This window comes from Canis lupus, chromosome 34 (assembly GCF_048164855.1).
Source record: "Canis lupus baileyi chromosome 34, mCanLup2.hap1, whole genome shotgun sequence".
In the NCBI taxonomy this organism is placed as follows: Eukaryota; Metazoa; Chordata; class Mammalia; order Carnivora; family Canidae; genus Canis; species Canis lupus.
This window is the reverse complement of record NC_132871.1, coordinates 27,384,845-27,409,344: the sequence shown is the minus strand read 5'-3', so window position 1 is coordinate 27,409,344 and position 24,500 is coordinate 27,384,845. Positions and strand designations below refer to the sequence as shown.

At 39.6% G+C, this 24,500-nt stretch overlaps 1 protein-coding gene and 1 long non-coding RNA gene across 4 annotated transcripts in view; one reads left to right on the top strand and one right to left on the bottom strand.

Moving 5' to 3' along the window:
* Positions 1-24,500, bottom strand: part of CYTIP (cytohesin 1 interacting protein) — a 72,720-nt gene that overhangs the window by 26,809 nt on the left and 21,411 nt on the right. Inside the window, exon 1 of one of the 3 annotated variants that reach the window (XM_072811425.1) lies at positions 3,568-3,832. The exons of the other annotated variants lie outside the window; for them this stretch is intronic. Coding sequence (XP_072667526.1) covers positions 3,568-3,744 — 177 coding nt within the window. The 5' untranslated portion in view covers positions 3,745-3,832. Of the gene's footprint in view, positions 1-3,567; positions 3,833-24,500 lie in introns of those variants that run through there. 3 annotated transcript variants of the gene reach the window in all.
* LOC140624507 (uncharacterized) lies at positions 212-22,980 on the top strand. Its single transcript, XR_012023975.1, has 4 exons — positions 212-341; positions 8,507-8,612; positions 21,699-22,231; positions 22,427-22,980. It is a non-coding gene; the product is annotated as an uncharacterized lncRNA (long non-coding RNA).

Here is a 24,500-nt window from a genome sequence, read left to right as displayed (position 1 = left end):
GGAGACCCGAGCGCACCTCAGCGTCCGCCTGACACGTGCGACGCCGCGGCACGAAGCCTCGGGCGGGCTGGAGGGGCGGGGGGCGCAGGGGGACCCGGCTCTGCGCGCAGCCCCGCCCCGGCCCCGCCCCCGCGCGAGCCCCGCCCCCCCCCCCCCCCCCCCCCCCGCCGGGGCCTCGCCCGCGCCTGCGCCTAAGGGACTTGCTCCCCGACGCGGGCATCACGCGCTCGGCAGCGCCCCAGGAGCCCAGGTAAAGGCCAGCGGCTCCCGGGAAGGCCCCACCGCGGACCCCGGAGCCTCTCTTCCGAGGAGAGTTGGCTGTTGGTCGCGAACGTGTCACGGTACGGACTGGAGAAGATTTTCCCAAGTCTTGTAGTGAAACCATCCGCCTCCCCCCTAAAGCCCTGGTGAACGAAGGCGCGATCGCCGATAGGAGCCCTCGGGAGCTCGGGAGCTCGGGAGCTCGGCAGCAGGCGGGGGGCGGGGGGCGGCCAGAAAGGGGGCGAAGACCCCCAAGGGGCGGAACGGACGCCGGAGCTACACCTCCTACGGATCCTGCGTCCGAGCCGCTAAGTGACCTCACCCTGCAGAAGCTGCCCGTTACTTGGCAGTAATTGGACGCCGCGCCCCGGAGGCTGCCGGGCAAAGGCGCCGGTGGTGCCACCGAGGCACAGTCCAGCTCCTCCCTGTGCGCCTCAGGTCCCTGGCTCCCGTCGCAGCTTTTGGGGAAACCTGGCCTCCAAATGCAGCCTCCTACCCTGCGCGGGGCTCCTCTGCCATCCGCCGCCTGTAAAGCCTCTGCTCACTTCCTCCTGTCTCCTTCCCACACATTGCAGGGATTTCTTTCCCCTGAAACTGCATTCAGGAGGAGAAGCTGCACTGCGGCGCCTGTCACCTCCCACAAACACAGGTATTCAGATAATAGGCACACACACAGTCTATTTTTAAGCCATTCCAAGTGTAAACACCCAAATGCTTCTGAAGATTAATCTGAAACTACAGGCTCACAGATACAGCTTTGCAGAAACCAAAGCCAACAATAACGAGAAGTATGAATTGTTGACGTCAGCCCTGAAAGTGTTGAAAATAACAGTGGGCAGAGAAACACCTGCTCATGTGATTGCCTCACAGGGATCTTGTTGCCTGCAATTCAGTCGGTGCCAAGTGGGTGATTATTCTCTAAAAACCACTTAAAAGAAATGAACATCCATTTGGAAAACTCTGAAATGTTGGGATAAACTTGCATCAAGTCTCATTGATGATAATTGTACAGAACCCTAAGTATCGCGTAGAAGAGGTTTTGTTTTGCTTTTTTGTTCCCCCTTCAAGTGATTCTCACAACAGGAAGAAAAAGCTGTTTCAATAGGGATTTACTCTGGGAAAGAATAGGAGAAAAGGGAGGAGAAAGGGCCTAAAAAGATGTGAACAGGAGATAAAGCAATCGGGGTGTGTGTGGAAGTGGAAGTGGTAGATTCATACACACAATGTGTGTGTTTGGTGTGCCTCAGTTCCCCTCAATATCTCCTTCCAACAACCCCCTACAAAGGCGCCTGCCTTCTAGGCCATGCTTGCTTCTCGCAGCCCTAAAGCCAGATGGGACTCCTGCATCTTCCCTGCCTCTCACGGCCACGTATCTGGGTCTCCTCTCCCTAACCCCCACCCCTTTCCTCTTCCTCCAACTACTGCAAAAGTTGCTCCCTACCCACTTACCCAAACACCACGTTTCTAGGGTAAGGTTCCTAAAACCCTCTTCTGCTCAGACACACCCCGTGGCTCCTGTGCTGGTCAAATTACCACTTCCTCAGGGGGGAGTGTTCAAGTGTCTAGGAAAGCAGCCCAGCTCGAGGGCTCCCCTCCCCTCCCACTGACGCGCCTAGATGCTGTTACCTCAACGTACCCTAAAGGCTGACATCTGTGCCTCGGCGCTAATGACTGCCTTGCTCTGGAATACCCTTCAATAACCAGAACGTCTGTCCTTAAAGGTTACATTAAAAGGCGTGTCCTTGGGTTAGAGCATTTATGGTGTATCAGGCCTACTGGTCCTGCGAACTGAACTGTTGACCCTACAAGGCGGGGAAACAGGTTCTTCTCACCTCTGTCCTTCCACACTGCTCTATATCTGAAACCTCAACAAAGATCTTGGTGCTTCCCACAGCAGCTTTACTTTCAGGCAAGTAGTAAATTGGTAGACATGTTCATCATTTGATTAAGCTTAATGTCATAAAAGCATTTTGGATTAAAAAAGATCAAAAATCCAAACCATGGCAAATTATGCCCTTATCTTCGTTGCAAAAAATAACGAGGAATCAGCTATATACATCACTGAGAAAAGATCATGACTCTCCCACTGCGCTCTGACTCTCTAATCCTGAAATTAGACGGCTTAAGAGGAGCCCGTGATGTGAATGCAGGATTTAAGGGCAAAACTTCATGCTTTAAACCAATTCTAATGTTAAATTCAGAAACGTACTTGGAGGCTTGATAGCAAGTTGTATTACCAAAACCTGACGAGGTGTTACAGTCAAAACATTGTTTTAAAAATTGGAAATTGGGGATTCCCTGGGTGGTTCAGCGGTTTAGCGCCTGCCTTTGGCCCAGGGCGTGATCCTGGAGTCCCAGGATCAAGTCCCACATCAGGCTCCTTGCAGGAGCCTGCTTCTCCCTCTACCTGTGTCTCTGCCTCTCTCTCTCCCTTTCTCATGAATAAATAAATAAAATCTAAAATAAATAAATAAAAATAAAAATTGGAAATTGCAGCATGAATGAAACTAAAGACAAATGCGACTAGATGTGGATTTTTCTAAACAAGTTTTCATCTCTAGGGAAATACCTTGCAGTAAAAATTAAAATGGTAGCATAATGATAGAGCACACACTACATGTCAGTCTCTGTAAGCACTGCACATTTCCTCGCTGAAGCTGCAGAAGAGCTCCTTCAGGTGCTTCTGTTATAATCGCCATTGCAGGAAAAAGAAAACTAAATCTTAGGCAAGTGACTTGCCCAAGGTCCCACAGCTAGGACGTGGCTGAGCTGTATTCGATCAGCCATCCACTTATCCAGTAAAAGCCTTCATTCCCAATAGCAGTAGGTGCGTGCCTGTGCCCCAGCGCTAGAAATAATTTAGTCGACAAAATTCGTCCTGAAGAAAAAGTAGCCTCATTGGACTGGAAGTGACTGCCAAGGAGTGAAGCTGGGAGGGACGGAATCAATGGGACCCAGGCGGGGAGAACACATCGCTAACTCTCCAACTGGCCGTGTCTATATGCACTGTCTACGTTCCATGTCCTTAATGATGTTCATTTTACCTTAACGCCTCTTCAAATGAGAAAGACAGTCTCCTTTTAAGTTTTGCCTCGAAAACCCCCCCCCTTTTTTTTTATTACGATCTTAACATATTTTGGACTAGTCCACGAGCTCTCTGGACTCCTTGTTGCCTTCCTCACCCACACTCTTGGTGACTCACTGCAAAGCCTCTAAAATACCATTTCAGTGTCAAGTCAGACAAACCTATCAAGTCTGCTCTCAAGAGAACACACACACTCTCAAAGTACAAAAGAGTAATCCTACCTGCTTTCTTCCCCGGGGCAAAGTGGCCACCGTGTCTGCCAGCATTTGAATCCTTCTATTGTCATCCATGTGGAAGGCCGGGAGGGGGGAGTAAGAGCTATAGGCTGGACCAGCACAGTAGTCCACCGGGTTGGGGTTGCCATTGCTGCTCTGCTGCAGGAGCCTTTGCAAAGACATAGTGAATAAAGATCACTCCAGCTCGCACATGGTTGACCGGCCGCAGGATGGGGGAAGCTAAGAGTAGAACTCTGACAAGTAATCAAAAGTAGCAAAGCAGAAAGAGCCCATGTGACTTCTGTGGTTTTAGGTACTTGTTACACAAACCCTCTCTTGCAGTTCACTCCCATTTCTCAAGGCTTTTTTTTTTCTTTAAGGCCTTGGGAGAAACTAAAGTTAGTTCTGCCATTAAAAAAAAAAAAAAAAAAATCAACTTATTTTTTTCTCTTTCAAACAGCCAGAACTCTCATGCTTTTATGTTCTACCGCAAGTTGTGTTCAAAACACCATCTGCCTTTTTTTTTTTAAAGGAAGAAAGAAAAATGTCCCCAAGTTCTGCCATTTGTTATCCACCCATTCTCCTACTTAATATGGGCAGCGCAATGTCAAAGTCAGGATATGCAGACGTTCAGTTCTTGTGGACGTAAGCAAGAATTACAGGGTCCAGTCATAGCGTCTCTCATGAAGTCCTTGTAACGTACTTTCCCGAAAGCACACCCTAGCTCATTAATGTTCATCAAAAAGACATTACATCTGCCACTTGGGCTGTAACCATTCAGCACTCTTCTGGTTGCCCTTCTACTACTTTGTCCTGACTAAAGTTATCCATCATCTTTACAAGGAACAATTGGAGGAGAAGACCGGCACACTCAGAGCTCCAAGTTGGCCCTTTCTTAGACTGAACTTTGCTGCAGCATCAGCATGAGGTCCTGGGGGCAGGATGGAAAGGACAGGAAGGTATCAGGTAAACCAAGGTAGCACAAGCATGTCACCTGTTGGCCCCTGCTTGCTCATATGGGCCAACGGCCCCATCATGGTGTACACAAGATCACAGATACTTTTTTTGGTGAGGGTGTGGAGCATTGCAGTTTCAAGAGAATTGGTTTCAAAGGAGGAGCAGGGGATGTAAGCAGAGGAAAGAATCAAAACAAAAATCAAAAAGAGAAGTTTAACGTACTACAAAAAGTCAACTGTGGTTTTCAAAATAATTTTGAAGGTCAGTAGTAGAACATGAAAGGTGAGAAAGTTTTATTTATTTATTTTTAAGGCTTTTATTTATTTATTCATGAACATTTTAAACTAAAATGGAAGCTATGGTGATACAGTTCAAGCAGACCTTGCCAGATATAAATGGTAAAATCTTCTGAGTTAACAGTGCTACAAGAGATAGAACTACTTCAGAAGTTTCTAAAACCTGATCACAGCTAATTCACTACACTTGGAACTGGATTATGACATGAACAAAATGATGTCTCAAAAAACTTAAAAATATCTAAATCATGGATTATAAATGCATTTGCCTTCAGGGGCCAGGTGGGTAAAATAGTGTCACGTAAATGTGTAAGACAAAAGAGAGTGGTAGAGGCTTTGGCAGCTAAATGATATGTCAATTATGAAGACATTTACGGTGTGTGTGTGTGTGTGTGTGTGTGTCTCAGAGAAAGAGAGAGATTTTAAAACATCTCTAGGCTATGAGGTACATGACTTAAATCAACACTATTAATTAAGGACATCAGTCCATCTGTCACCTAGGAATTTTATGAAATTAGGTAAATATTTTAATATTTCAAAATGCCAAGCAGAAATTATGCATTTGCCTGATATAAGGCCATATAGGCCAACTGACAAGCAAGTGTTATAGATGGATGCCAAAATTGTATCAGTTTAGTAGGTTATACTGATCTTAAGCTAATATAAATTACAGAAGTATATTATTAAATTAAGAAATTGGAAAATAATTTTTTTATTTAATTTATGAAATGCATTTGAGAAGAATCTTTCAAATCATGAGACTTATGGCTGTAGAACCAGAGACTAAGGCAGGTCTCACATTCAGCCAGAACATACCAGCATGGTCACATTTGTTAATTTTATATATATATATATATATAACCTGTTCTGGTTTGATTGGCCAGTTCCCTGTTCTGATTGTTAAAGTATCACATCATACCAGTCATTAAATATTCTGAATAATATTCTGAATCAAACATATCCTTTGTGATATAATGTGGGGAAACACTAATTTTTTTCATACAAATATGACTTCAAGCCTCAAACCTTTGATTCACAAAGGTGTTCTATTATTTACAACTTCTTTTTTTCTATAGAATTTACCTCAGGACAATTACGCTATTCTGAACTCTCCTCATCTTCATTCTCCCCTTTATTTTATAAAGGTGATTCTGAAAATGAATCAGATCAAGCTACCTACCCACTCAAAAGATTTCAGAAAGGCCTCCTTGTTCATTAAATAAAATAAAACTTTAAAAAATTGCAGTTCTTATCTAACTTTATTCTCTGAAACGTCATATCTTTTTTTTTTTTTCCAGATCTGTCTTTTGAGACTTAATATACTTAGATTATACCTTGGAAGCAAGGGCCATTTTGTATCTTTAAATTTACATTCATGTTGTATATATAAAAAGTGTTCGAGATATGTTTGTGAGTAAAGTGAAAAGGGTAAGGAAGTAGATGTTTAACAAAATGAATTAAACAATATTCTTCTAAAGCATCACAGAAGAAAAACTAAACTAGCAGAAAATGTTTGTATTATGCACTCATATTCCAAAGTGCCACAATCTTCTGCAAGGAGTAATCTGAGGGATGTGGAATCTCTTTTAAAATATGTCTGTCAGGTATTTAGAAAGCTAACATCTCATTATTGGGGGGAAGAGCCTTTTTCTTTGAGGCATTTTGTTCATAAATGTACAAACACTCTTGGAGTGGATAAAGCTTTCGCACAAATTAGATGACCCCTGAAGAACTAGCTAGAACATGGGGAAGATGTGATGGAGCAGGTGAGAAAGGTATGCCCAGAGTACAGAACACAGAAAGGCAGAAGGGTCTAGAAGACAAACTTGGCCAACTCTGTGACAACCATAAGACTCACAGACAGCTATAAGGAGGTTGACAACATGGGTTTCAGTGTTGAACTGCTTAGATTCAAATCCTGGTTCTGCTGTTCAACAGTATTGTGACCTTGTGAAAATCACTTAATCTTTCTGCTATGGACTGAATTGTGTCCCTCTACACTCATACGTTGAAGCTCCAAACCCCAATGTGATTGTATTTGGAGAAAGGACCTATAATTAGGGAGGTAATTAAAATTATGAAGTCATAGGGTGAGTCGTGATCCCACAGGACTAATATCCTCTGTCTGTCTGCCGTGTGAGGACTGAGAGGGGGGTAGTCGTCTGCAAGCCAGAAAGAGAGCTCTCACGAGGAACCCAATCTACTGGCACCTTGCTCTTTGACGCTTCACGTTCTAGAGCTATAATAAATTTCTGTTGTTTAAGATATCCGGTCTGTGGTATTCATTACTATGGTATTGGTCCAAGCTGCCTAATATGCTTTCTAAACCTCAGTTTTCACATATCTTAAATAAAAATTTATAGGGAGGAACAGATAAAATAGCCCAAGCATAGCACTTGGTACAAAGTATTACTCAATAGTTTTAAGTAATAAGAATTCAAAGGAAAAACTTCAAAGGAAATTACTCGAATTTCCTACAAACTGTCTTATCTATTACCAAATGCTCCTATATACAGCAAGAAAGCAAGAATCCACGAGCAGACGGGGCTAGAATGCATATGCAAATCCTTGCTGTCGTGTACCAGGTTATGCTTGTAAAGCATTGTGAAAGCCAATGTCTGAATTTCTGGGTTACCATCAGCCCAATTCATCTATTCATTAGCGTAGATATGGGAGAGGAGTAAGTGATTGTTCAAAATAAACAAGAATTCTTCTGTGTCCTTCAGATTTTAAGATAGTTGCTGAGTTAGTTTGTTTTATTTTGGCCATTTGCCTTTATTTGCACAGGAGGCCTTTATTTGCTTCCTAAAATACCATAGGGTTTTGTTTTGTTTGGCTTCTTCGTTTTGCTTATTTGTTTTATTTCAGCATTTTGCCTTTATTTATTTGTTCAGGAAATCCTTATTTGGCTACATGGACTGAAATAAGAGACAGGATAAAGTCATCCAGATAATATTTGAGTCTTTTATATTTGAATTTATATAAAGTAAATTTAGTTTGGTAAGCTTACTCTCATATCTGAGAGCCAATCAATAGTGACAACTGTTTTGTCCTATTTCTCACCTTATTTGAGTAACTGGACTGGGTGGATGGGTGTCTCTGTCTTCCCCAAACACTCAGTGTGGGTCACTGGGATTATGAGAGCATTCCCTAGAGAGGAGGAACCTTTTTCAGAAAAAGGTAAATTACAACTAAGCCTGGTTCTGAAAAATAGCGAGCTCAGGAAAGGGAAATAACAGAAAACGAGGTCATGAAGTCTCTATATTGGACATCTTAATGTGGGTACAAACCAAATATTAGCTAAGAGTTGTGACGTCCGTGTTTAAAACCACACATACGCACAACTCTAAATCTAATATAAATAACAGTTAACAATAGATCATATCCATTATGTTTTACTATAAGTGCAAGGAAAAGATTTTCTGATCCATTAAAGCTAAATCCAAACAAATCATGAAGCTATGGGTAATTACAGTATCAGACAAGAGATTTAGCCACTGAATTCATCTGGGTCTTTAAACAGATTATCTAGATCAGTGTTTCATGAATCCACTCAGTAAGATAATTTCAAGCCTTCTTTTAAATGTAAAAATGCATGATCTTGATATGTTCATTTTGTGCATTTATCCTATAGAAAAGTCATCAACTGCATTTTAAAAAATTCTATTTATTTATTTTTTAACCCCCTTCAGGTTTAAGGAGAGTCCTGTGAGCACAGTGAAACATACCAAAGATGGATCTCTGGGAGTGTCCATGTTAAAGATATAAAGTTACACGTGGGCCACTTGGAGGTGATAGGTAGGTATGCAGGGTTTTTATGGGATCTTGTAGACACATCAATGTTATCTAGACAAAATGCTCCATAGGTACAGAGGAGTTAAGTCTTTAGGAGAAAGTCTCTACCATGATTTTAAGGCTGTCCTCCTCTGAATGTAAAGAGATCCTTTGAATTACCTGGAGAGGAGGAAAAAGGAGATGTGAGAGCTTCTGAGATTTCCATCCCTGACTTCAACCACAGCTGCTCTGCTTTTATATTTTTTCTACTTTGTTCCTCCTATCACATAGTTTCCTTGGGTTAGAAGATAAGTGAATGAAAAGAATAGGCTTATAGAAGAGAGAAAAGAATCAACATATACTGTGCAAAGAACAGTAGCCTTTGAAGTCACTCTATAAGAAAGTGTCAGTCCACAAATGAGCTTCCCCAAATCCACAGACACGGCTCCCTTTTGGAGGGAGACTCCCTCATCATGAGACAGTTCCACGGTAATGAGCTACCAGTGAAAAACACTGGGGACCCAGGCCCTTTCCGTTGCCTGCTATTGTTAACCTGCTTCTGCTCCAGAGCTGCACCAGAACGCTGCCTCATACACAAGCTGAACTTAAAAACAATAGGACCCGCGCTCCAAAGAGCACCAATGAACTTCCCGAGTTGCCTCCCAATATTGACCAATCAGGATGAAGCTCTTCCAATTGGTTAAGAAGAGGATACTTTCTCCACAAAAGCAGGCCTCCCTTGGTTTTGGGAATGGCTACCTAGCTGCTGCCTGTAGGTGCTGTTGCTCCCGTACCAGTAGTAAAAACTCTCTTTAAGCATAAACACAAAGTAACCAGCTAATCAGTAGTCAAAAGATCCCTAATTCTGGATTTGCTGAAAAGAGTGTTTACACAATTTTTCTTCATGAATTTATTAGGACATAAGTGGAGAAGGTTTAACCAAACTGAGATGCATTTGCATCCTAAAAAAGTCATTCTATGAAATGAAGACACATTTCTGAGAAATATTAAGTCTCTAAGAGACTTATAAGAGACTTATAAGAGACTCACTTATCACCAGAGTATTTTCCTTGCTTGAGAGATACTACCTTACCCAAAACAAAAACAAGCAAAAACAGGTAGCTATTTTTCTTTCAAAGTTACTTGGTAAAATAAGGAGGAATATGTCCAACCAAGTTTAAACTTAAAGATCAAGGCATATATATATATATATATATATATATATATATATATATAGAGAGAGAGAGAGAGAGAGAGAGAAAGAGAGAAATATATATATATTTATACCAAGAAATATATATATATTTATTGCTCTAATAACCATGAAATAAGTGAATAATATCAACCATGCCTAATAAAAACTACATCAGTAAAGTAAGTAGTTTCCATTGAATATAGGGGTAATTCATTGAAATGAGTGTATTCAAAACCATTTGAGTCAAAAAGCAGGACCTTAAGCATTTGGGCAAGAAGACAAAATATTTATAAATAGATAAATATACATATGTGTGTATATATATACATATATATGTATGCATATGTATGTGTATGTGAGAGGAAGAGAGAGGGAGAGGAAAAGTAGAAATTATAAATAGACCAAATATCATAGAAGAAATTGAAAAAGTAGTCAGAGGCCTATCGTTTAAAAATATCATGAGGTCCAGGTGATTTTATCAGTGCTATGCCAAATTGTCAAGGTAGAGGTAAATCTTTTTTTTTTATTTATTTTATTTTTTTTATTTTTTATTTTTTTGAGGTAAATCTTATATTAATTGCCATAGAGCATAAAACAAGATGAATTCGATAAAGTTAAGTAACCTGATGTCAAACTAGATATAGAGGGTAAAAAGTAAGGAAAAAATGGAAGGAGGAAAAGACTGATGGGAGGGAGGGAGAGAAGGAAAAGAGGGAGGAAAAAATGGAAGGGAAGAAAAGGAGGGAGGAAATTAAGTCAATCTCACTTATTAATTCTGACACAAGTGTCCTAATTAAAATATCAAATTGAGTCCTCTAGTGAATTAAAAATAATGCCTCTCAACTAAGTACAGTTGAGTGTATCACAGGAAAAGGAGAATTGTTCAACAATAGGATTTAAAATATTAACAGAAATCACTAAGTTTCCGGATGAAAGAAGATTTCAATGCAATAGATGCCAAAGCCATCCAGGGAATAGAAAAATCCAAGTAGGAATAGGAAGAAAACTTTTTTTTTTAACATAATGAAGAGTATCTGCCAGAAACACCCACCAAATATCATCCTCAATGTTGACATGCGTTTCCACTGGAGTGAGAAGGAGACAGTGATAACAATAGCCTTCATGCCTGTCACTCTTGTACCCTGCTTCACAGATAGGAGGTAGAAAATGTGTAAAAAAAAAAAAAAAAAAGAGAGAGAGAGAGAGACAAAACCATAAGCTTTATTGATGATATGGTTGCAAACTAGAATATTCAAGACAGTCCACAGTCTACCGAAGAACAGACTTAGTAAGACAGTTTTCTTAAGTGTAGAAATCAAAGGACAACTATATAAAGAGAAACGAATTCATCATTCTGGAGCAATGGATAAAAAGAATTGTATTAACAGAGGAAAGAAATATTATCAAAATAGCCAAAAGCCATAAAATAGGATTGAACTCAGTACGCTTAAGATTTGATGAATAACATTATAAAGTCCAGACTAAGGAAAATAAATACCATGTTCCTATATAAGGAGAGTCCCTCTTCTTCTTGTTTTTAAGATTTTATTTACTGATTTGAGAGAGAGAGCACAAGCTGAGGGGAGAGGGAGAAGGAGGCTCCCCATTGAGCAGGGAGCCCAATTTGGGGCTCAATCCCAGAGTCCTGAGATAATGACCTGAGCTGAAGGCAGACACTTAGTCACTGAGCCACCCAGGTGCCCCCAAGTGAGGGATTTTAAATGCTTTCTCAGATACTACATTATGTGGAGATTTTAAGATCAGATATATATCACTGACTGATGATCCAGTAGACCAGGGGGTCCCGTTCATTAGACTGCAGCCATACCCATTTACTTCTGTATTCTTTTTTTCTCTAGTTTATTGAGATATAATTGACACTTAATATTATGTAAGCTTAAAATATACAATATAATGGTTTGATATATGTATTAATTGTGAAATGATTACCATAATAAGTATAGGCAACATTCATCACCTCATATGAGGAAAGTTCTTCTTGTAAAGATGCCTATTATCCCCAAATTTTCTAAAGTATTCAGTGCACTGCAAATCAAAATCCCCACAGGTTCAGTTTGCTTCCTTATCACATTTGACATACATTCTTGCATTCATCTGAACAAGAAATTACACAAGACTGGACAAGAATAATTTGAAAATACTAGTGGTGGGTGAGAATGGGCATTGAGAAAACTGCCCTACTTGGGTATCACAAAATGTTATAAGAGTTAAAACTGTCAGATAGAATGGGTCAATAAAAAAGAACATTAACAAATGGAATATCATCAAATGAAGAGAGAATACAAAACCTATCCATGCATATTCAGAAATGTATCATATCATCAAGGTAAGTTATTTCATTAGGAAAAGAATAGACCTTTCAATAAATGGGGTTGGGACCCATCTGGAAAAAATTAAGTCATAGTCCTTTGTTACAATACAATAATAAATTCCAGATGGCTTAAAAAGTTAAATGTAAAGGTAATTTTACATAGATGATATAATAGCAGAAAATATAGAATATTGTAGTAAGATTAGGTTGGGAATGGTTTTCCTAAAGATACAAAAGTCCAGACAGCATTAGCGACATAAAGATTAAAAATTTGTGTTCAATGAAAGCTATAATGTACATAGGTTAAAGCTAAATGGCAAATAACAAGAAATTACTTGTGATGTACAATTGATTTAGGCCATAATATACAACATAAAGAGTGCTTCGAGTTACACTTTGCAAAAAAGTACATTTAAATGAGTAAAGGCTGTAAACAGATAATTCGCAAAAAAACAAACAAACAAAAAATAAAGCATCAACATATTTATTAAAGGATATTCAAACACTTTAGCAATCAGGAAAGTAAAATTTGAAATAACAGATACAAGTTTTTGCCCACCAAATGAACAAGAAATAAAAATGGTTCACATCTAGTATTGTTAAAGTTACAATTAAGTAGACTTTTCACAGTTTATAGGAATATAAATCAATAAACCTTTAATAGTAGAGTAATTTGACAGTACTGAAATTAAAACCTACATACCGCGAATTCTATTAAGAATTTACCCTGCAGAGGTACTCTTAAATGTTCAGAAAACAGTGCAAGAATGTTTCTGTGGTAATGTTTGTAATTGTGAAAAATTGGAGTTTTAAATATATATCAGATGAGAAGTGTCTAAATAACTGATGATAATTCAATGGAATATTCTGCACCTGTTAGATAATATAAAAGAAACATCCATATGCATAAAGATTTTTAAGGCAAATAAAGCAAGAGAAAAGAACAATGTGTATAATGGGATCCCATGCTTTTTCCTTAAAGAAAGATCACATATGTATATGTACTATAACATGTATAGACCTAAAAAAAGTCTGCACAGATATATACCAACCTGTGAGTAGTGGTCACCTCTGGATAAGGAGTAGTGGGGGCTGTGGGGGGCACAGTGTGAAGGAAGACTGACAAAATTTAGTCTGTGTATGGTTTAAACCTCTTTTTTTTAATTTTTTAAAATTTTTTATTTATTTATGATAGTCACACAGAGAGAGAGAGAGAGAGAGAGAGGCAGAGACACAGGCAGAGGGAGAAGCAGGCTCCATGCACCGGGAGCCCGAGGTGGGATTCGATCCCGGGTCTCCAGGATCGCGCCCTGGGCCAAAGGCAGGGGCCAAACCGCTGCGCCACCCAGGGATCCCAGGTTTAAACCTCTTATAATTAGTATGCATTCATATATTAGTTGGTCAGTTTTAAAAATACCAACAATTCACAGAGAATTTGAAAGAGCCAATCACATTTCATTGGTAATAATATCTTCACATTATCTAGGTCCTCATATTATGCATATCGATGAAAATTGTTGGATGTTTGCTGTTTGTTCATTGGCTCACATTATGTTCTGCTTCGTGGGATTTTTTTCACCCATTTAGGAAATTCTTTCATATTTCTTTATCATTTTCTTTAACCAAGTAGTCTTCCTCCTCAGAAAGGACTGCCGATATCCCCATGACGTATTGTAATAAAGGAGAGGAACACAATCACAGGCCACTAATTTTTATACAGGTAAAGGGCATCGGTTTGTTCTAAGGAAACCCACTGTGAAGCGGCAGCTCTCAGCTCCCTAGTTCAGTTCCCATTAGTCATTTATTACCCCTCCCCTCCCCTGCTACACATGCAGAGTTCCATTTCAAAACCCAAATCTTTCATCAAAATTCAAAGTAAACGAGTGACAGCGTTCCTTCCTCTTCCCTTAGCTAACACCCTGGGTCACCTAGTTCTTCCTTCAGTTTTTTCTTCACTTGCCCAGGGGCTGTGGGCAGGTCCACCCAACAGAACTGGGAAGGGCTTGGGAGCCTTAAAAAGTAGCTTCTTAGAAAGCCAGAAACCTGTTTGGGACTAGAATTTGGGGTACTACTTGGAACAATCAAAAGCCTGCCTGACAGGTAGGTAATTTCCTCCCAGCCTTTGGATAAAAGTCCAAACTCCTTAGCCTGGCCTTCGAGGTTGTGTATGTTCTAGTAGATCCTATGACCTCATAGCATCCCGGTTACACTGGCTTTTCCTCTTGCTCCTCCAACTGAAAGCAGTTCTTCCTCAGGGCTTTTTGCACTCACTCTTCCCTCTGCCTGAAACAGTGCTCTCCCCACCAATCTTCAGGTGTCTTGTCCTTCTCCCTCCCTCTCCCTCTCCAAATCCCAGTTCAGATATTACCTACTGTAGAGGCCCCAACTATTCCCAATGGAATGAATAAAGGTGTTAAAAGAAAAATCACATTCAAATGGAACAACTCTGGGGAGAGGGTTTGTCTTGGAGTCCCCTCAGTAGACAACTCTCCAATCTACTGAACATCCCGAGCTGCCTGGATTCCCCCTGCCACCTGTAAAGGACTTGACTTTGAGGATAGTAAGAGAGTCAGTGAGAAAGTATAGCAGGAAGCAACTTCAGTGTTCCTCACCTTCTCCATTTTTCTTTAGAGTCTAGAGAGGTGAGAGTGTATGTGTGTGTACTTGTGCAGCAGAAGGAACCACAGAAGAGCAATAAGATAGCCTCTTAGAATAGCAGGATCCTCTATTTTACTTCTTCCATCCCTGTCTACTTACAATAAGAGGAAAAGACAGGAAATCTTAATTTCTTTGAGATTCAAGTGTAATATAGGAAAGAACAGTATATTAGTCATTTCTATACGCCCATAAGCCTAGCACAGAGCCTAACAATGGGCATCGATACATCTTTCCTAACTTTATTTAATCAAAATAATAAAGTCCAATAGAGCACGAAGTAGGGTGGCTCAGTGGTTGAGCATCTGCCTTTGGCTCAGGGCATGATCCTGGGGTCCTGGGATCAAGTCCCACATCGGGCGCCCCAAAGGGAACCTGCTTCTCCTCCCTCTGCCTATATCTTGGCCTCTCTCTCTCTGTGTCTCTCATGAATAAATAAATAAAATCTTGGGGAAATAAAAACAGCACAAAGCAGTGAGCACAGGAGACAAACCAATAACAATACATCCTCTTTGGTAAATCCCCAGTATTTGTTAGAACCTTCAATATAGAACCAACTAAATATAGAACCGAAAAAATATATATCCTTAAAGTCATAGGATGATAGTAGCTGAATGTATAGAACATTTGACTGGAAAGAACGTCAGAGCCATCTCACCTAACTCCCTTAAATTTCAGGTAAAACAGACAAAGTAACAAAACTAAGGCCTAGGAAATGTCAGTCGCCCTGAAGAGACAGTATTTTCATGGCAGAGCTATGACCAGACTACTTGCTTCCTTCAGTTCTGCAAGTATTTCCTGAGTAAATAACCATAGTAACATCTAAGTAATACCCTGAAGTGTTTACTCTCGTTAAGTCATGAGAATAGTATCATATTTATCATCCTTTTTCAGGTGAAGATACTGAAGCTAACAGACTTGCATAATGTTACACAGCTAATCCCGAGGACAGCCAGGATTAAAATCCACATCATGCATTTCCAGTGATAAGAGTGTTAACCACTGTGCAATATTGCTTCCCCAAAATTGCTCTAATTCTGTGGGGATATAAAGATGAGCCAAATGTAACCTCTTTCTTCATGGAGATCAGAATCCAGGTAGAGAAAAAAGCCTCCATATGATTGCAGTTAAAACCACAATTCTAAAAAATGCTATGGATTTATCAAATAGGGGCCAAGTGTTTCCTCTACTGTAGCTCAGCTCATCCCCCTAAGAAACTTACAATCAGATAAAGTGACGTGGTTTGTATATAGTAACTATAATAAAAGGAAGAGTGCCAACTGTTGCTTACAGGTTGAATTGTGTCTCCTAAAAAGATATGTTGAAGTCCCAACCATTGGTACCTGTGACTTTATTTAGAAATGAGGTCTTTGCAGATATGATCCAGTTAAGATGAGGATTTAGGGTGGGCCCCAATCCAGTGTTATGACTGGTGTCCTTATAAGAAGAAATCCTGTTGAAGGAAGACACGCAGAACTCAACAATGTGACAGAGGCAGATGTTGGATTGTAAGTTTTGTAGCTGCAAGTCAAGAAATAACAGGGACCGATGGCCACCAGCGGAAGCTGGGAAGAAGCAAGGAAGGATACTATCCAGAGTCTCAGAGGGTAGATGGCCCTGATGATGCCTTGATTTCAGACTTCTAGTTTCTAGAACTATGAGAAAAAAAAGTTCTGAGCTAAGCCACTAAGTTTGTGGTAAATTGTCATGGCAGCCCTAGGAAATTCATACACATCCATTCTTATATTTAGAGATAACATAACAATATCAAAGGTGAAATGTGCAGTCAGTCTTAGGAACAGGTGATCATTCGGCACCTCCTTGGTCTGGATATTGACTCAAAACACAGTGAAAGGTCTTTGAAGTAAGAAGTATTGAAATTTTATACACCAATTCATGATAAAGAATTATGCTGAACTTGGAAACAATGATACCTTCTCTTTAGCCAACCACTGGACATACTTTTTTACTAATGACCTGGGTGGAGCTGGCAGGAATGTTGTGAAATGAATGATTTAACCTAAGATAGGCAGACAGCTGGCCTATATCCCAAAACAAAAGTCTTGGGAAATTGCCATGAAGTCTGGACACTAAGTCTCCAGAGACAGCCAGCTAGGGCTTTTCCTTCCTCACCAGTGGAAAAATACAGAAGCTATTGCCTCTCTGGACAAGCACCTGATCATGTGGTCCTGCCAGTATCAGCCAGAAAGTGATCCACTTGTCTTACTGGGCAAGGATATGATCTACTTAAACGACTACCTATTTCCAGGGTTGAGCAAATGCATCAATTGCTATGTGGATGGCCATTTACATATCTGATTGTAAGGAGGGAATTTATAAGGTAAAAGTAAGCCAGGGCAGCCCGGGTGGCCCAGCGGTTTAGCGCCGCCTTCAGTCCACGTCAGGATCCTGGAGACCCAGAATCAAGTCCCACATCGGGCTCCCTGCATGGAGCCTGCTTCTTCCTCTGCCTGTGTCTCTGCCTCTCTCTCTCTGTCTCTGTGTCTCTCATGAATAAATAAATAAAATCTTTAAAAAAAAAGATAAAAGTGAGGAATGAGTAAAATAGTAGCAATGATGTAGGCTCCAGAAGATCTTGTTTCCTACCCCAGCTCCACCACCTATGAGCTTTAGGGCTTTGGTGACATCAGTGCCAGTTTGGGGTCTATTTCTCCATGGACCCAATGCAGGGAGAAATACCATATCATTATGATAATTGAAATAAATAACATACGAAATGGAAAAGATCTATGAGATTACAGTGTTATAAGAACTTGAGAGTCTTAAAGTTTTGCATTTCCCGGAGGGTGCTGGAATTTGACACCGAACCAACACTCTTCTGGTATCATATTTCTAAAAACGATTCTGGTCCAATTCCATTACACACACCATAGCAGTGGTGACATTGTATGAATGCCGTCACAACAGCTACAGAGTAAACTTCGGAGTCCTTCACATAGTTTGTAGCACCTTCCTTGGCCTGTGTCTTACCCCTTTTCAGAGCTGTATGTGACCTTACGTGTACACTGCTGTGAAAAGAGCAAAGTCAACCTGTCCAGTTTGAGTTCTTAGGTCCCAGGGCAAGTTACTGAGCTGATCTGTGCTTTATTGTCCTCACCTATAAAACAGGACCAATTATACCACCTATCACCACATAAAACATAAGAGTACCCAGCATATGGTATTGTTCAATAGATGTTTCCTGCAGTCATTATTACTGTTAACTCATATTTGCCCTCCAGCTACCCTGGGCTGCTATGTTCCCTTTATACGTGTGGTTTTTTTCCACCTTCTTACTTTTGTTCATAACACATCGTTGACCTGAATTTACCTACTCCTGCTCTATCTGGAGGATAGGAACCTACCCATTCTTCCACATCTGGCTTAAATGCCATATCCTTCATAAAGCCTTGCGTGATATCCCCAAGCAGATATGTGCATCACCTCTCTGGGGCACCCAAAACACATCTTGGGCATCTCTGTTACGGTGAATCACATTATCTCTTCTCCCTTAATAAGTTGTGAGCTCACCTCCCCACCCCAAGACAGAGTTCTTTCCTCATTCATTTTTGTATCCTTCTAGCACTTGGAAGAGTGACTTTCCCATAAGAGCTGCTCAGTAAGCATTTGATGAATACATTCATAACCTGCCCAGAGCTCTGGCAGTTGATTTATTCTCCTGGTGATTCTTTACTTTGGGCAATGTAGGTATTTGATGAATAACATTTGCTGTGTTTTTAATATTCAAATGTAATTTAGGTTTTCTAGATTGTTTGGCTTAATTGTAATGAATATGAAATAATTTGGCAGTTTGAAAGGAAACCTAATTCAGTAATAATATACATATTATACTTTATTTCTATGATGATAAGGTGCTGTTAACTGCAATGTGTACCACTGATTTACTCTACTTTTCAAGGAAAACTTCCACCTTAAATGTATCCATAGATGATAAGAAGCATCCTAATATCAGAATTGTAAATTGTGAACAAGATATGTATTAGAATGCAAGAGGTGCAGTTAGGGTTCATTTCTCCCAACATAGCCCCTTTTGTACTCCAAGCTGTACACACGTTAACCCAGACTCACCTAGCCAGTCCCGTAAGGCAGAATGGAGCCTCTCATTTCATTTGTCTCAGACTTTTTTTTTTCCTACTTGATTGAACCTCAAGTTTTGTCACTTCTGCCTCTAGAATGTCTAACATCTGACAACCCCCCCCAACCTACCTCTTCAAGCTCAGCCCTCTGGGTTCAGCCCTCAACACAACAAAATGGCAGGCAGTTGATCTCCCTCCATATAGTCTTCCCAACCTAACTATTCCTATCCAATTATGCCATAGCCCACACCTACTTAATTTAAGTTTAGACTTCTTCTTCTTGCATTAAAAATCACCCACAATCTAATTCTTACCTAATTTTCCAGTCTTAACTTTTAATCTAAATAAATTCAGAGGCCCTAAGACATGAAAGCCTTCTTCCTGAGAATACACCTAGCACTCTCATACCTCTGCATCTTTGTTTAAACTGTCCTCTCTTCCTAAAACCCAATCCCCATTGCTATTCATTGAAATTTCCCCCACTGTTAAGAGCTACTCTCAAACACTACCTCCTCTGTGAAGTATTCCCTGATGACAGCAGCTAGCATATCTCACTACTACCACCACTGAACTCCTATAAAAATTTAGAATCTGCCCATTCACACAGCCCTTAACACATCACCAGATATTTTAGTTATTTATTTGAAGAGCCATCCTTCTAGTAGGATGAGAACCCTATTTTATATATATTTGTCACCTTCATAGGCTTAAACAACATGTTAGTTCAGTAAAAATTGAATGAATATACATCAAATGAATAAATAAGCTTTTTAGAAAAGATAATTCAGTTGACTGAATATCACGTGGAGGTTTCTGAGGTGGCATGGAGGCAGTCAGAGCAGATAAAAATTACCCAAAATAAGAATTTTATTTCAAGCTATTTCATGTGCTCATTTGGCAGGGCACTCAGAAGCGTGGTAGAGGAACAGTTGGCATGTTTAAGGATGTACTAGGTGGTTTAACAGCCATTGTCCCTGGCCAATTTGTTTTGTTTAGACTAAGTAGGAAAAATGCAAAGTAGAAGTGATAAAATATTTAAAAATTCTTGGGATCATAGAGGGGAAACACTAAAGTATATGGAATGAGTAAAATACCTGCTTTAGGTTAGCAGTGTCAGAAAAAGTTGTCACCATTTTATAGAAAAGAGAAAAGGATGGGAAAATATGCCATTTTATGAAAAGCGAAAAGGAAGCATTTTTATGTCTTCCCTACTGGCGGTTCAACCTCAGCCGACAAGCTCTACAACACGGAGAATTTCAGCACCACCCTCCTCTCTAACACTGGAGAAGAATAAAAATGAAGTCTGTAGAAGAGATGCATCTGGAGAGAGACAGTAATTACTGGCCAGGACTGATTAAAATTCTCTCTAAGACCTCAGAGAAGCACTGATCATGGCTAGGCAAAGAAAGGAAAGCATAACTACTGCTTCCCCAGAGCACGTGTGGAGGGAGGAACAAAGACAGGAAAATATATCACTGGCTTCTAGCCACAAGCTAAGAAAGTGAATGAAGGAAAAGCCAGATTGTATCGATCTGTCGCTCCCATCTATGATAGGATATTCAGCTCCATCATCAGTGTGAGGACAACACTCGCACTCCCTGTAAGCAGATTGTGAATATTCCCTAGGCCTTTCTGGAACTGCCGCATTTCATCTCCCCAAATAAGAGCAATCGTAGGGGCAAAGTTTGCTTGTGTCACATATTTGTCTCACCCATACACCTGACAAAAAAATTCTGCACCTATTACAAACTGATAGGCAGCCCAAAGGGGAATGTTCCCCTCCCTCTTCACTCCAGAAAAGACTTAAGGTTTTACTCCCAGAACCAGGGAATACAAGGTGGGTTTTTTGTTTTTTGTTTGTTTGGGTTTTTTTTGCCAGTCTGTTGACTCCCACCTTCCTCTGGCCTAGAGAGTTAGTTTACTAGTTGGCTTCTCGAATAGATTTTTTAGAATAAATGCTTTTGAAATATTCTTTCCAAAACGTGGGGATAATATGAGCAATGGTATTCACTACAATATGAACTTTGATTTGTTTTCCAATAACTGCTGATGACTTTATTAAACTTATGTCTCTGAATTTTTCTAAGGGTAAAAATTCCCTTCAAGAGTAAATGCTTCACAAGTGCACACCATTATAGACTTGTCACTCTCTACCATATCCCTGGCTTGCTGTTTGCTATCCTCTGCTTAATGGTTTAGCTTTCGGAACACGGTTCACTCTCCCAAGCAACAAATGAGAAGTCAAACCAGTGAACTCCCCAGGAAAAAACAATGTACTTGAAAATGCTGGGAGTGTTTAGGGACACACTAGGAGGTTATGTGCCTTTAGTCATTTTCAAGTGAACCACCTGGCTTAGTGTAAATTTCCCCTTTCCACCACTTTTGAAATGTGATTTCCTTATGGGCAAGGATCATGTCATGGAAACTATGGACTAAATGGGATTTTGAAGATCATCTAGTCCTTGTTTACCAAACTCTGAGGCCCTCTTTGTCATTCCCCAAATAAACAGTAGTTAATTATTTACTTAATTTCTTGGGCGCCTGACAGATCTAGGTACAGAGAAGAATGCAATTCTGTGTTACCTTGCTTTTAAGCACTGGTAGTCTGGTAGTTTTATTTAGTTGCTTAGTTGCCTTTCTTTTTCCTTTTGCCACCACTTTTTTGTAAAAACTCAAACAAGGTTTGCAAGGAAACATGAAATGGGCATGCAAACAAGATTGGAGGAAAAAAACAGGGCAGACTGAGAGGAAACCAGTGGACTCCCAGAAGAAATTGTACTTGGCAATAATTTTTCTATTTACACTGTTTTTTTCTTTCCTTTTTTTAACAGCTGGTATTTGAAAACTGTTAAGAATAAGCAAGATACAATGGGCTTTGCAGAGGGAAGGAAAAGAAGATAAGCATTGTACCCAAATGCCGACATCATAGATTGACTAAAATTTTCCCAAATTTTATGAGTATTTCATTCCTAGCCTTAAAAATGCTGTACATTTTTCATATACTCTGTGCATTTCTTCTATATTCCTAGTAGATGAAAAGCCATTATAAAGTTTGAGCTAGGAGTACCTTAAAAATCATTCAACACAATGCCCTCATTTTACTGCTATAGAGGATTTGACCCAAACAGGTCAAACCACTTTGCCTAGAGACACGTGGATCCCTGGGAGTAGCTGCAGAGTAAGGCACAGGCCTGCCGCTTCCCAGACCACTGCTGTTTCTGCCAAACCGCACCACCTTTTACTAGAAGATCATCATTGGAAACTGCTTTGCCTTTTTCTCATTTTTCCACAGAAGTCCAGCCTTCGATCATTTTTATGCTCTTTCAACTAATCTCTAAAACTTTGACATGGCATAAGATAGCAGGTAACTTTTCAATAAAATACAAAACAATCAGTTCATTTGCTCATAATGGTATCTAATGTTCCAGCTCTCTAACCTTACTATTTTTCTGTTCCTCTTAATAAAAATAGTTCTTTGCTGCTATTTTCTGACTTAAAACTAAACTCTCATACGTATTTCTGTTTTTGCTCTTTTCCTATTCTTTCTCATGTGCTACAGATCAGACTGCTACGATTTTCTGAAGACTGACACAAGAGTCGTTCAGTACTCAATCCTGCTGCCTACTGCCTGTCAGCCGTCCATCAATTCAAAAATGAATATGTAGGAATGTATTTCACAGTCTTGGCAGGACAAATTTTTTAAAGACTCTGACTGATTTACAACATTTAACCAAATTGCTAGAAATATACTCTGACAAAAAATAACCCTCAATACTAAAACATAATTATAGGAAAGCAAAAAAAAAAAGAAGAAGAAAAAAGAAAGAAAGAGAAAAAGGAAAAAGAAAAAGAAAAAAATGCACTCTTCTCTACCTGGAAACAGTCTGAGATAACACTAGGTGAAATACTGATTTTCTTTCTGCTTTTTCTTTTAAATTAAATAAGCTAAAATACTTTTTGGTACTTGATTATTTGATGTGGGGTAGGAGAGGAGACAGAAGGTATATTCAACCACAATAACTGGAATTTCTTTTTTTTTATTTTTTTTAATAACTGGAATTTCACAAGAAAATAAGATTAACATATTAAAGCAATAAAAATCCATTGAACTAAAACTGCACACTGAATTAGCGTGCCCTTTTGTCATGAGAAATAAAAAGGCTGTGCATATGGGAGGCATCTCACAATCTAATAAATATTCTCTCTCCTAAGCCCTTGTTGTCTCACGTGGAAAACTGGGGAAATGCAAACATAACTTAATACGCTAATAGTAAAGTTTAAAAATGACACACAGACACTGCCACAGTCTTTTTTGTTCAGTATGAGTCTACCTAAGAATAAGAACCTGGGGTAGTCTTTCCCAAAACGTTCCAAGTATGCTGCTTAGAAAATTGTGCCTTCTTGCCTCTGAAAGGATAAAATGAAAAGAAAGAAAAAGAAAGCAGAACATAAGGGGAAGGAGAAGGAAAATAGAAAACAAAGAAGAATAAGAAGAAAAGCACCAGGAGGAGGAAAAGGTCAAAGACTGTTCCTGACTTATGGGAAGACTCTTGCAGAGGGAGGAAGAGGGTTCGGCTTGACACCCAAATTATTTTTAACTTCATAATTCATGTCTTTCTACCCCACTGTCCTTTCCAATCACCTTTCCAGGAACACTAAAGTTCACCTAAAATCACAAAATTAAATATATATATATATATATATATATATATATATATATATATATATATATATATAAATTAAAGTTAAAAAAATCCTTGGGACATTCCCTTCCTCCACTGCATTTTACAAAGAAACTCAGGTAGAAACAGGGTATTAGATTTGTCCAAGAACAGAGAAAATTATTCTAAATAAATTAGAAGAAATAAATTAATTCCATAACGAAATTACTCGGGGCAGGCGCGTGGTTAGCACCAGTCTTTTAGATCAGTTTATCACAGTGGGATATTTAGAAAAGATCTATTGGCTGCCCTCAACTGTTTAATCCCATGCATATGAAAACACTCAAGTTAGAGGACTAAGAATGTCCTTTATTAAAAACTTGTCACCAGGGTAATTTTTCCTGGTCCTTGAGTTCCTGAACCAGAAGAGCCAGAGTTGAACTGGTTGGTGAAAAGCAAACTTCTCCCCATTTGGTTTATTTCATATAGAAAAAAACTTAAATATGGAGACTAACTTAGAGTAAAGAAAGCCCCAGTTTTCATCTGCCATAAGTTGCAGATATTTGGAAGGAGATGCAGAGAAGAAACCAGGAAGAATCTAAGCCCTGAGTGACATGGGTTTGAAATAAAACACTAGAGCTGACCTGATGATATTGGCCTTTTGATTGGCTGACAGAGGACAAGACTTGACATCCTCAGATGTCCAGGCAAGAGCAATTACCAAATTTCTTTTATTACTCTTTAAGTGACTGGTTATTATTATTCTTCCGTGACTACCTGAGGTGACATTTTCCAGAAAGGAAAGACCATTCAACGTGAACATGTACTGGCAAGGCATTTGTGGAGTCTCTTTTTCTGAAGTTTTACAAAATTAGGTAATGATATGGGAAAGCTTTGTTCTTGTCTCATGGAGTCAAAGAATGAATCTCATGGACAGTAGAGACTTAAGCAGAGATAGAGAAAGCTCTCAAA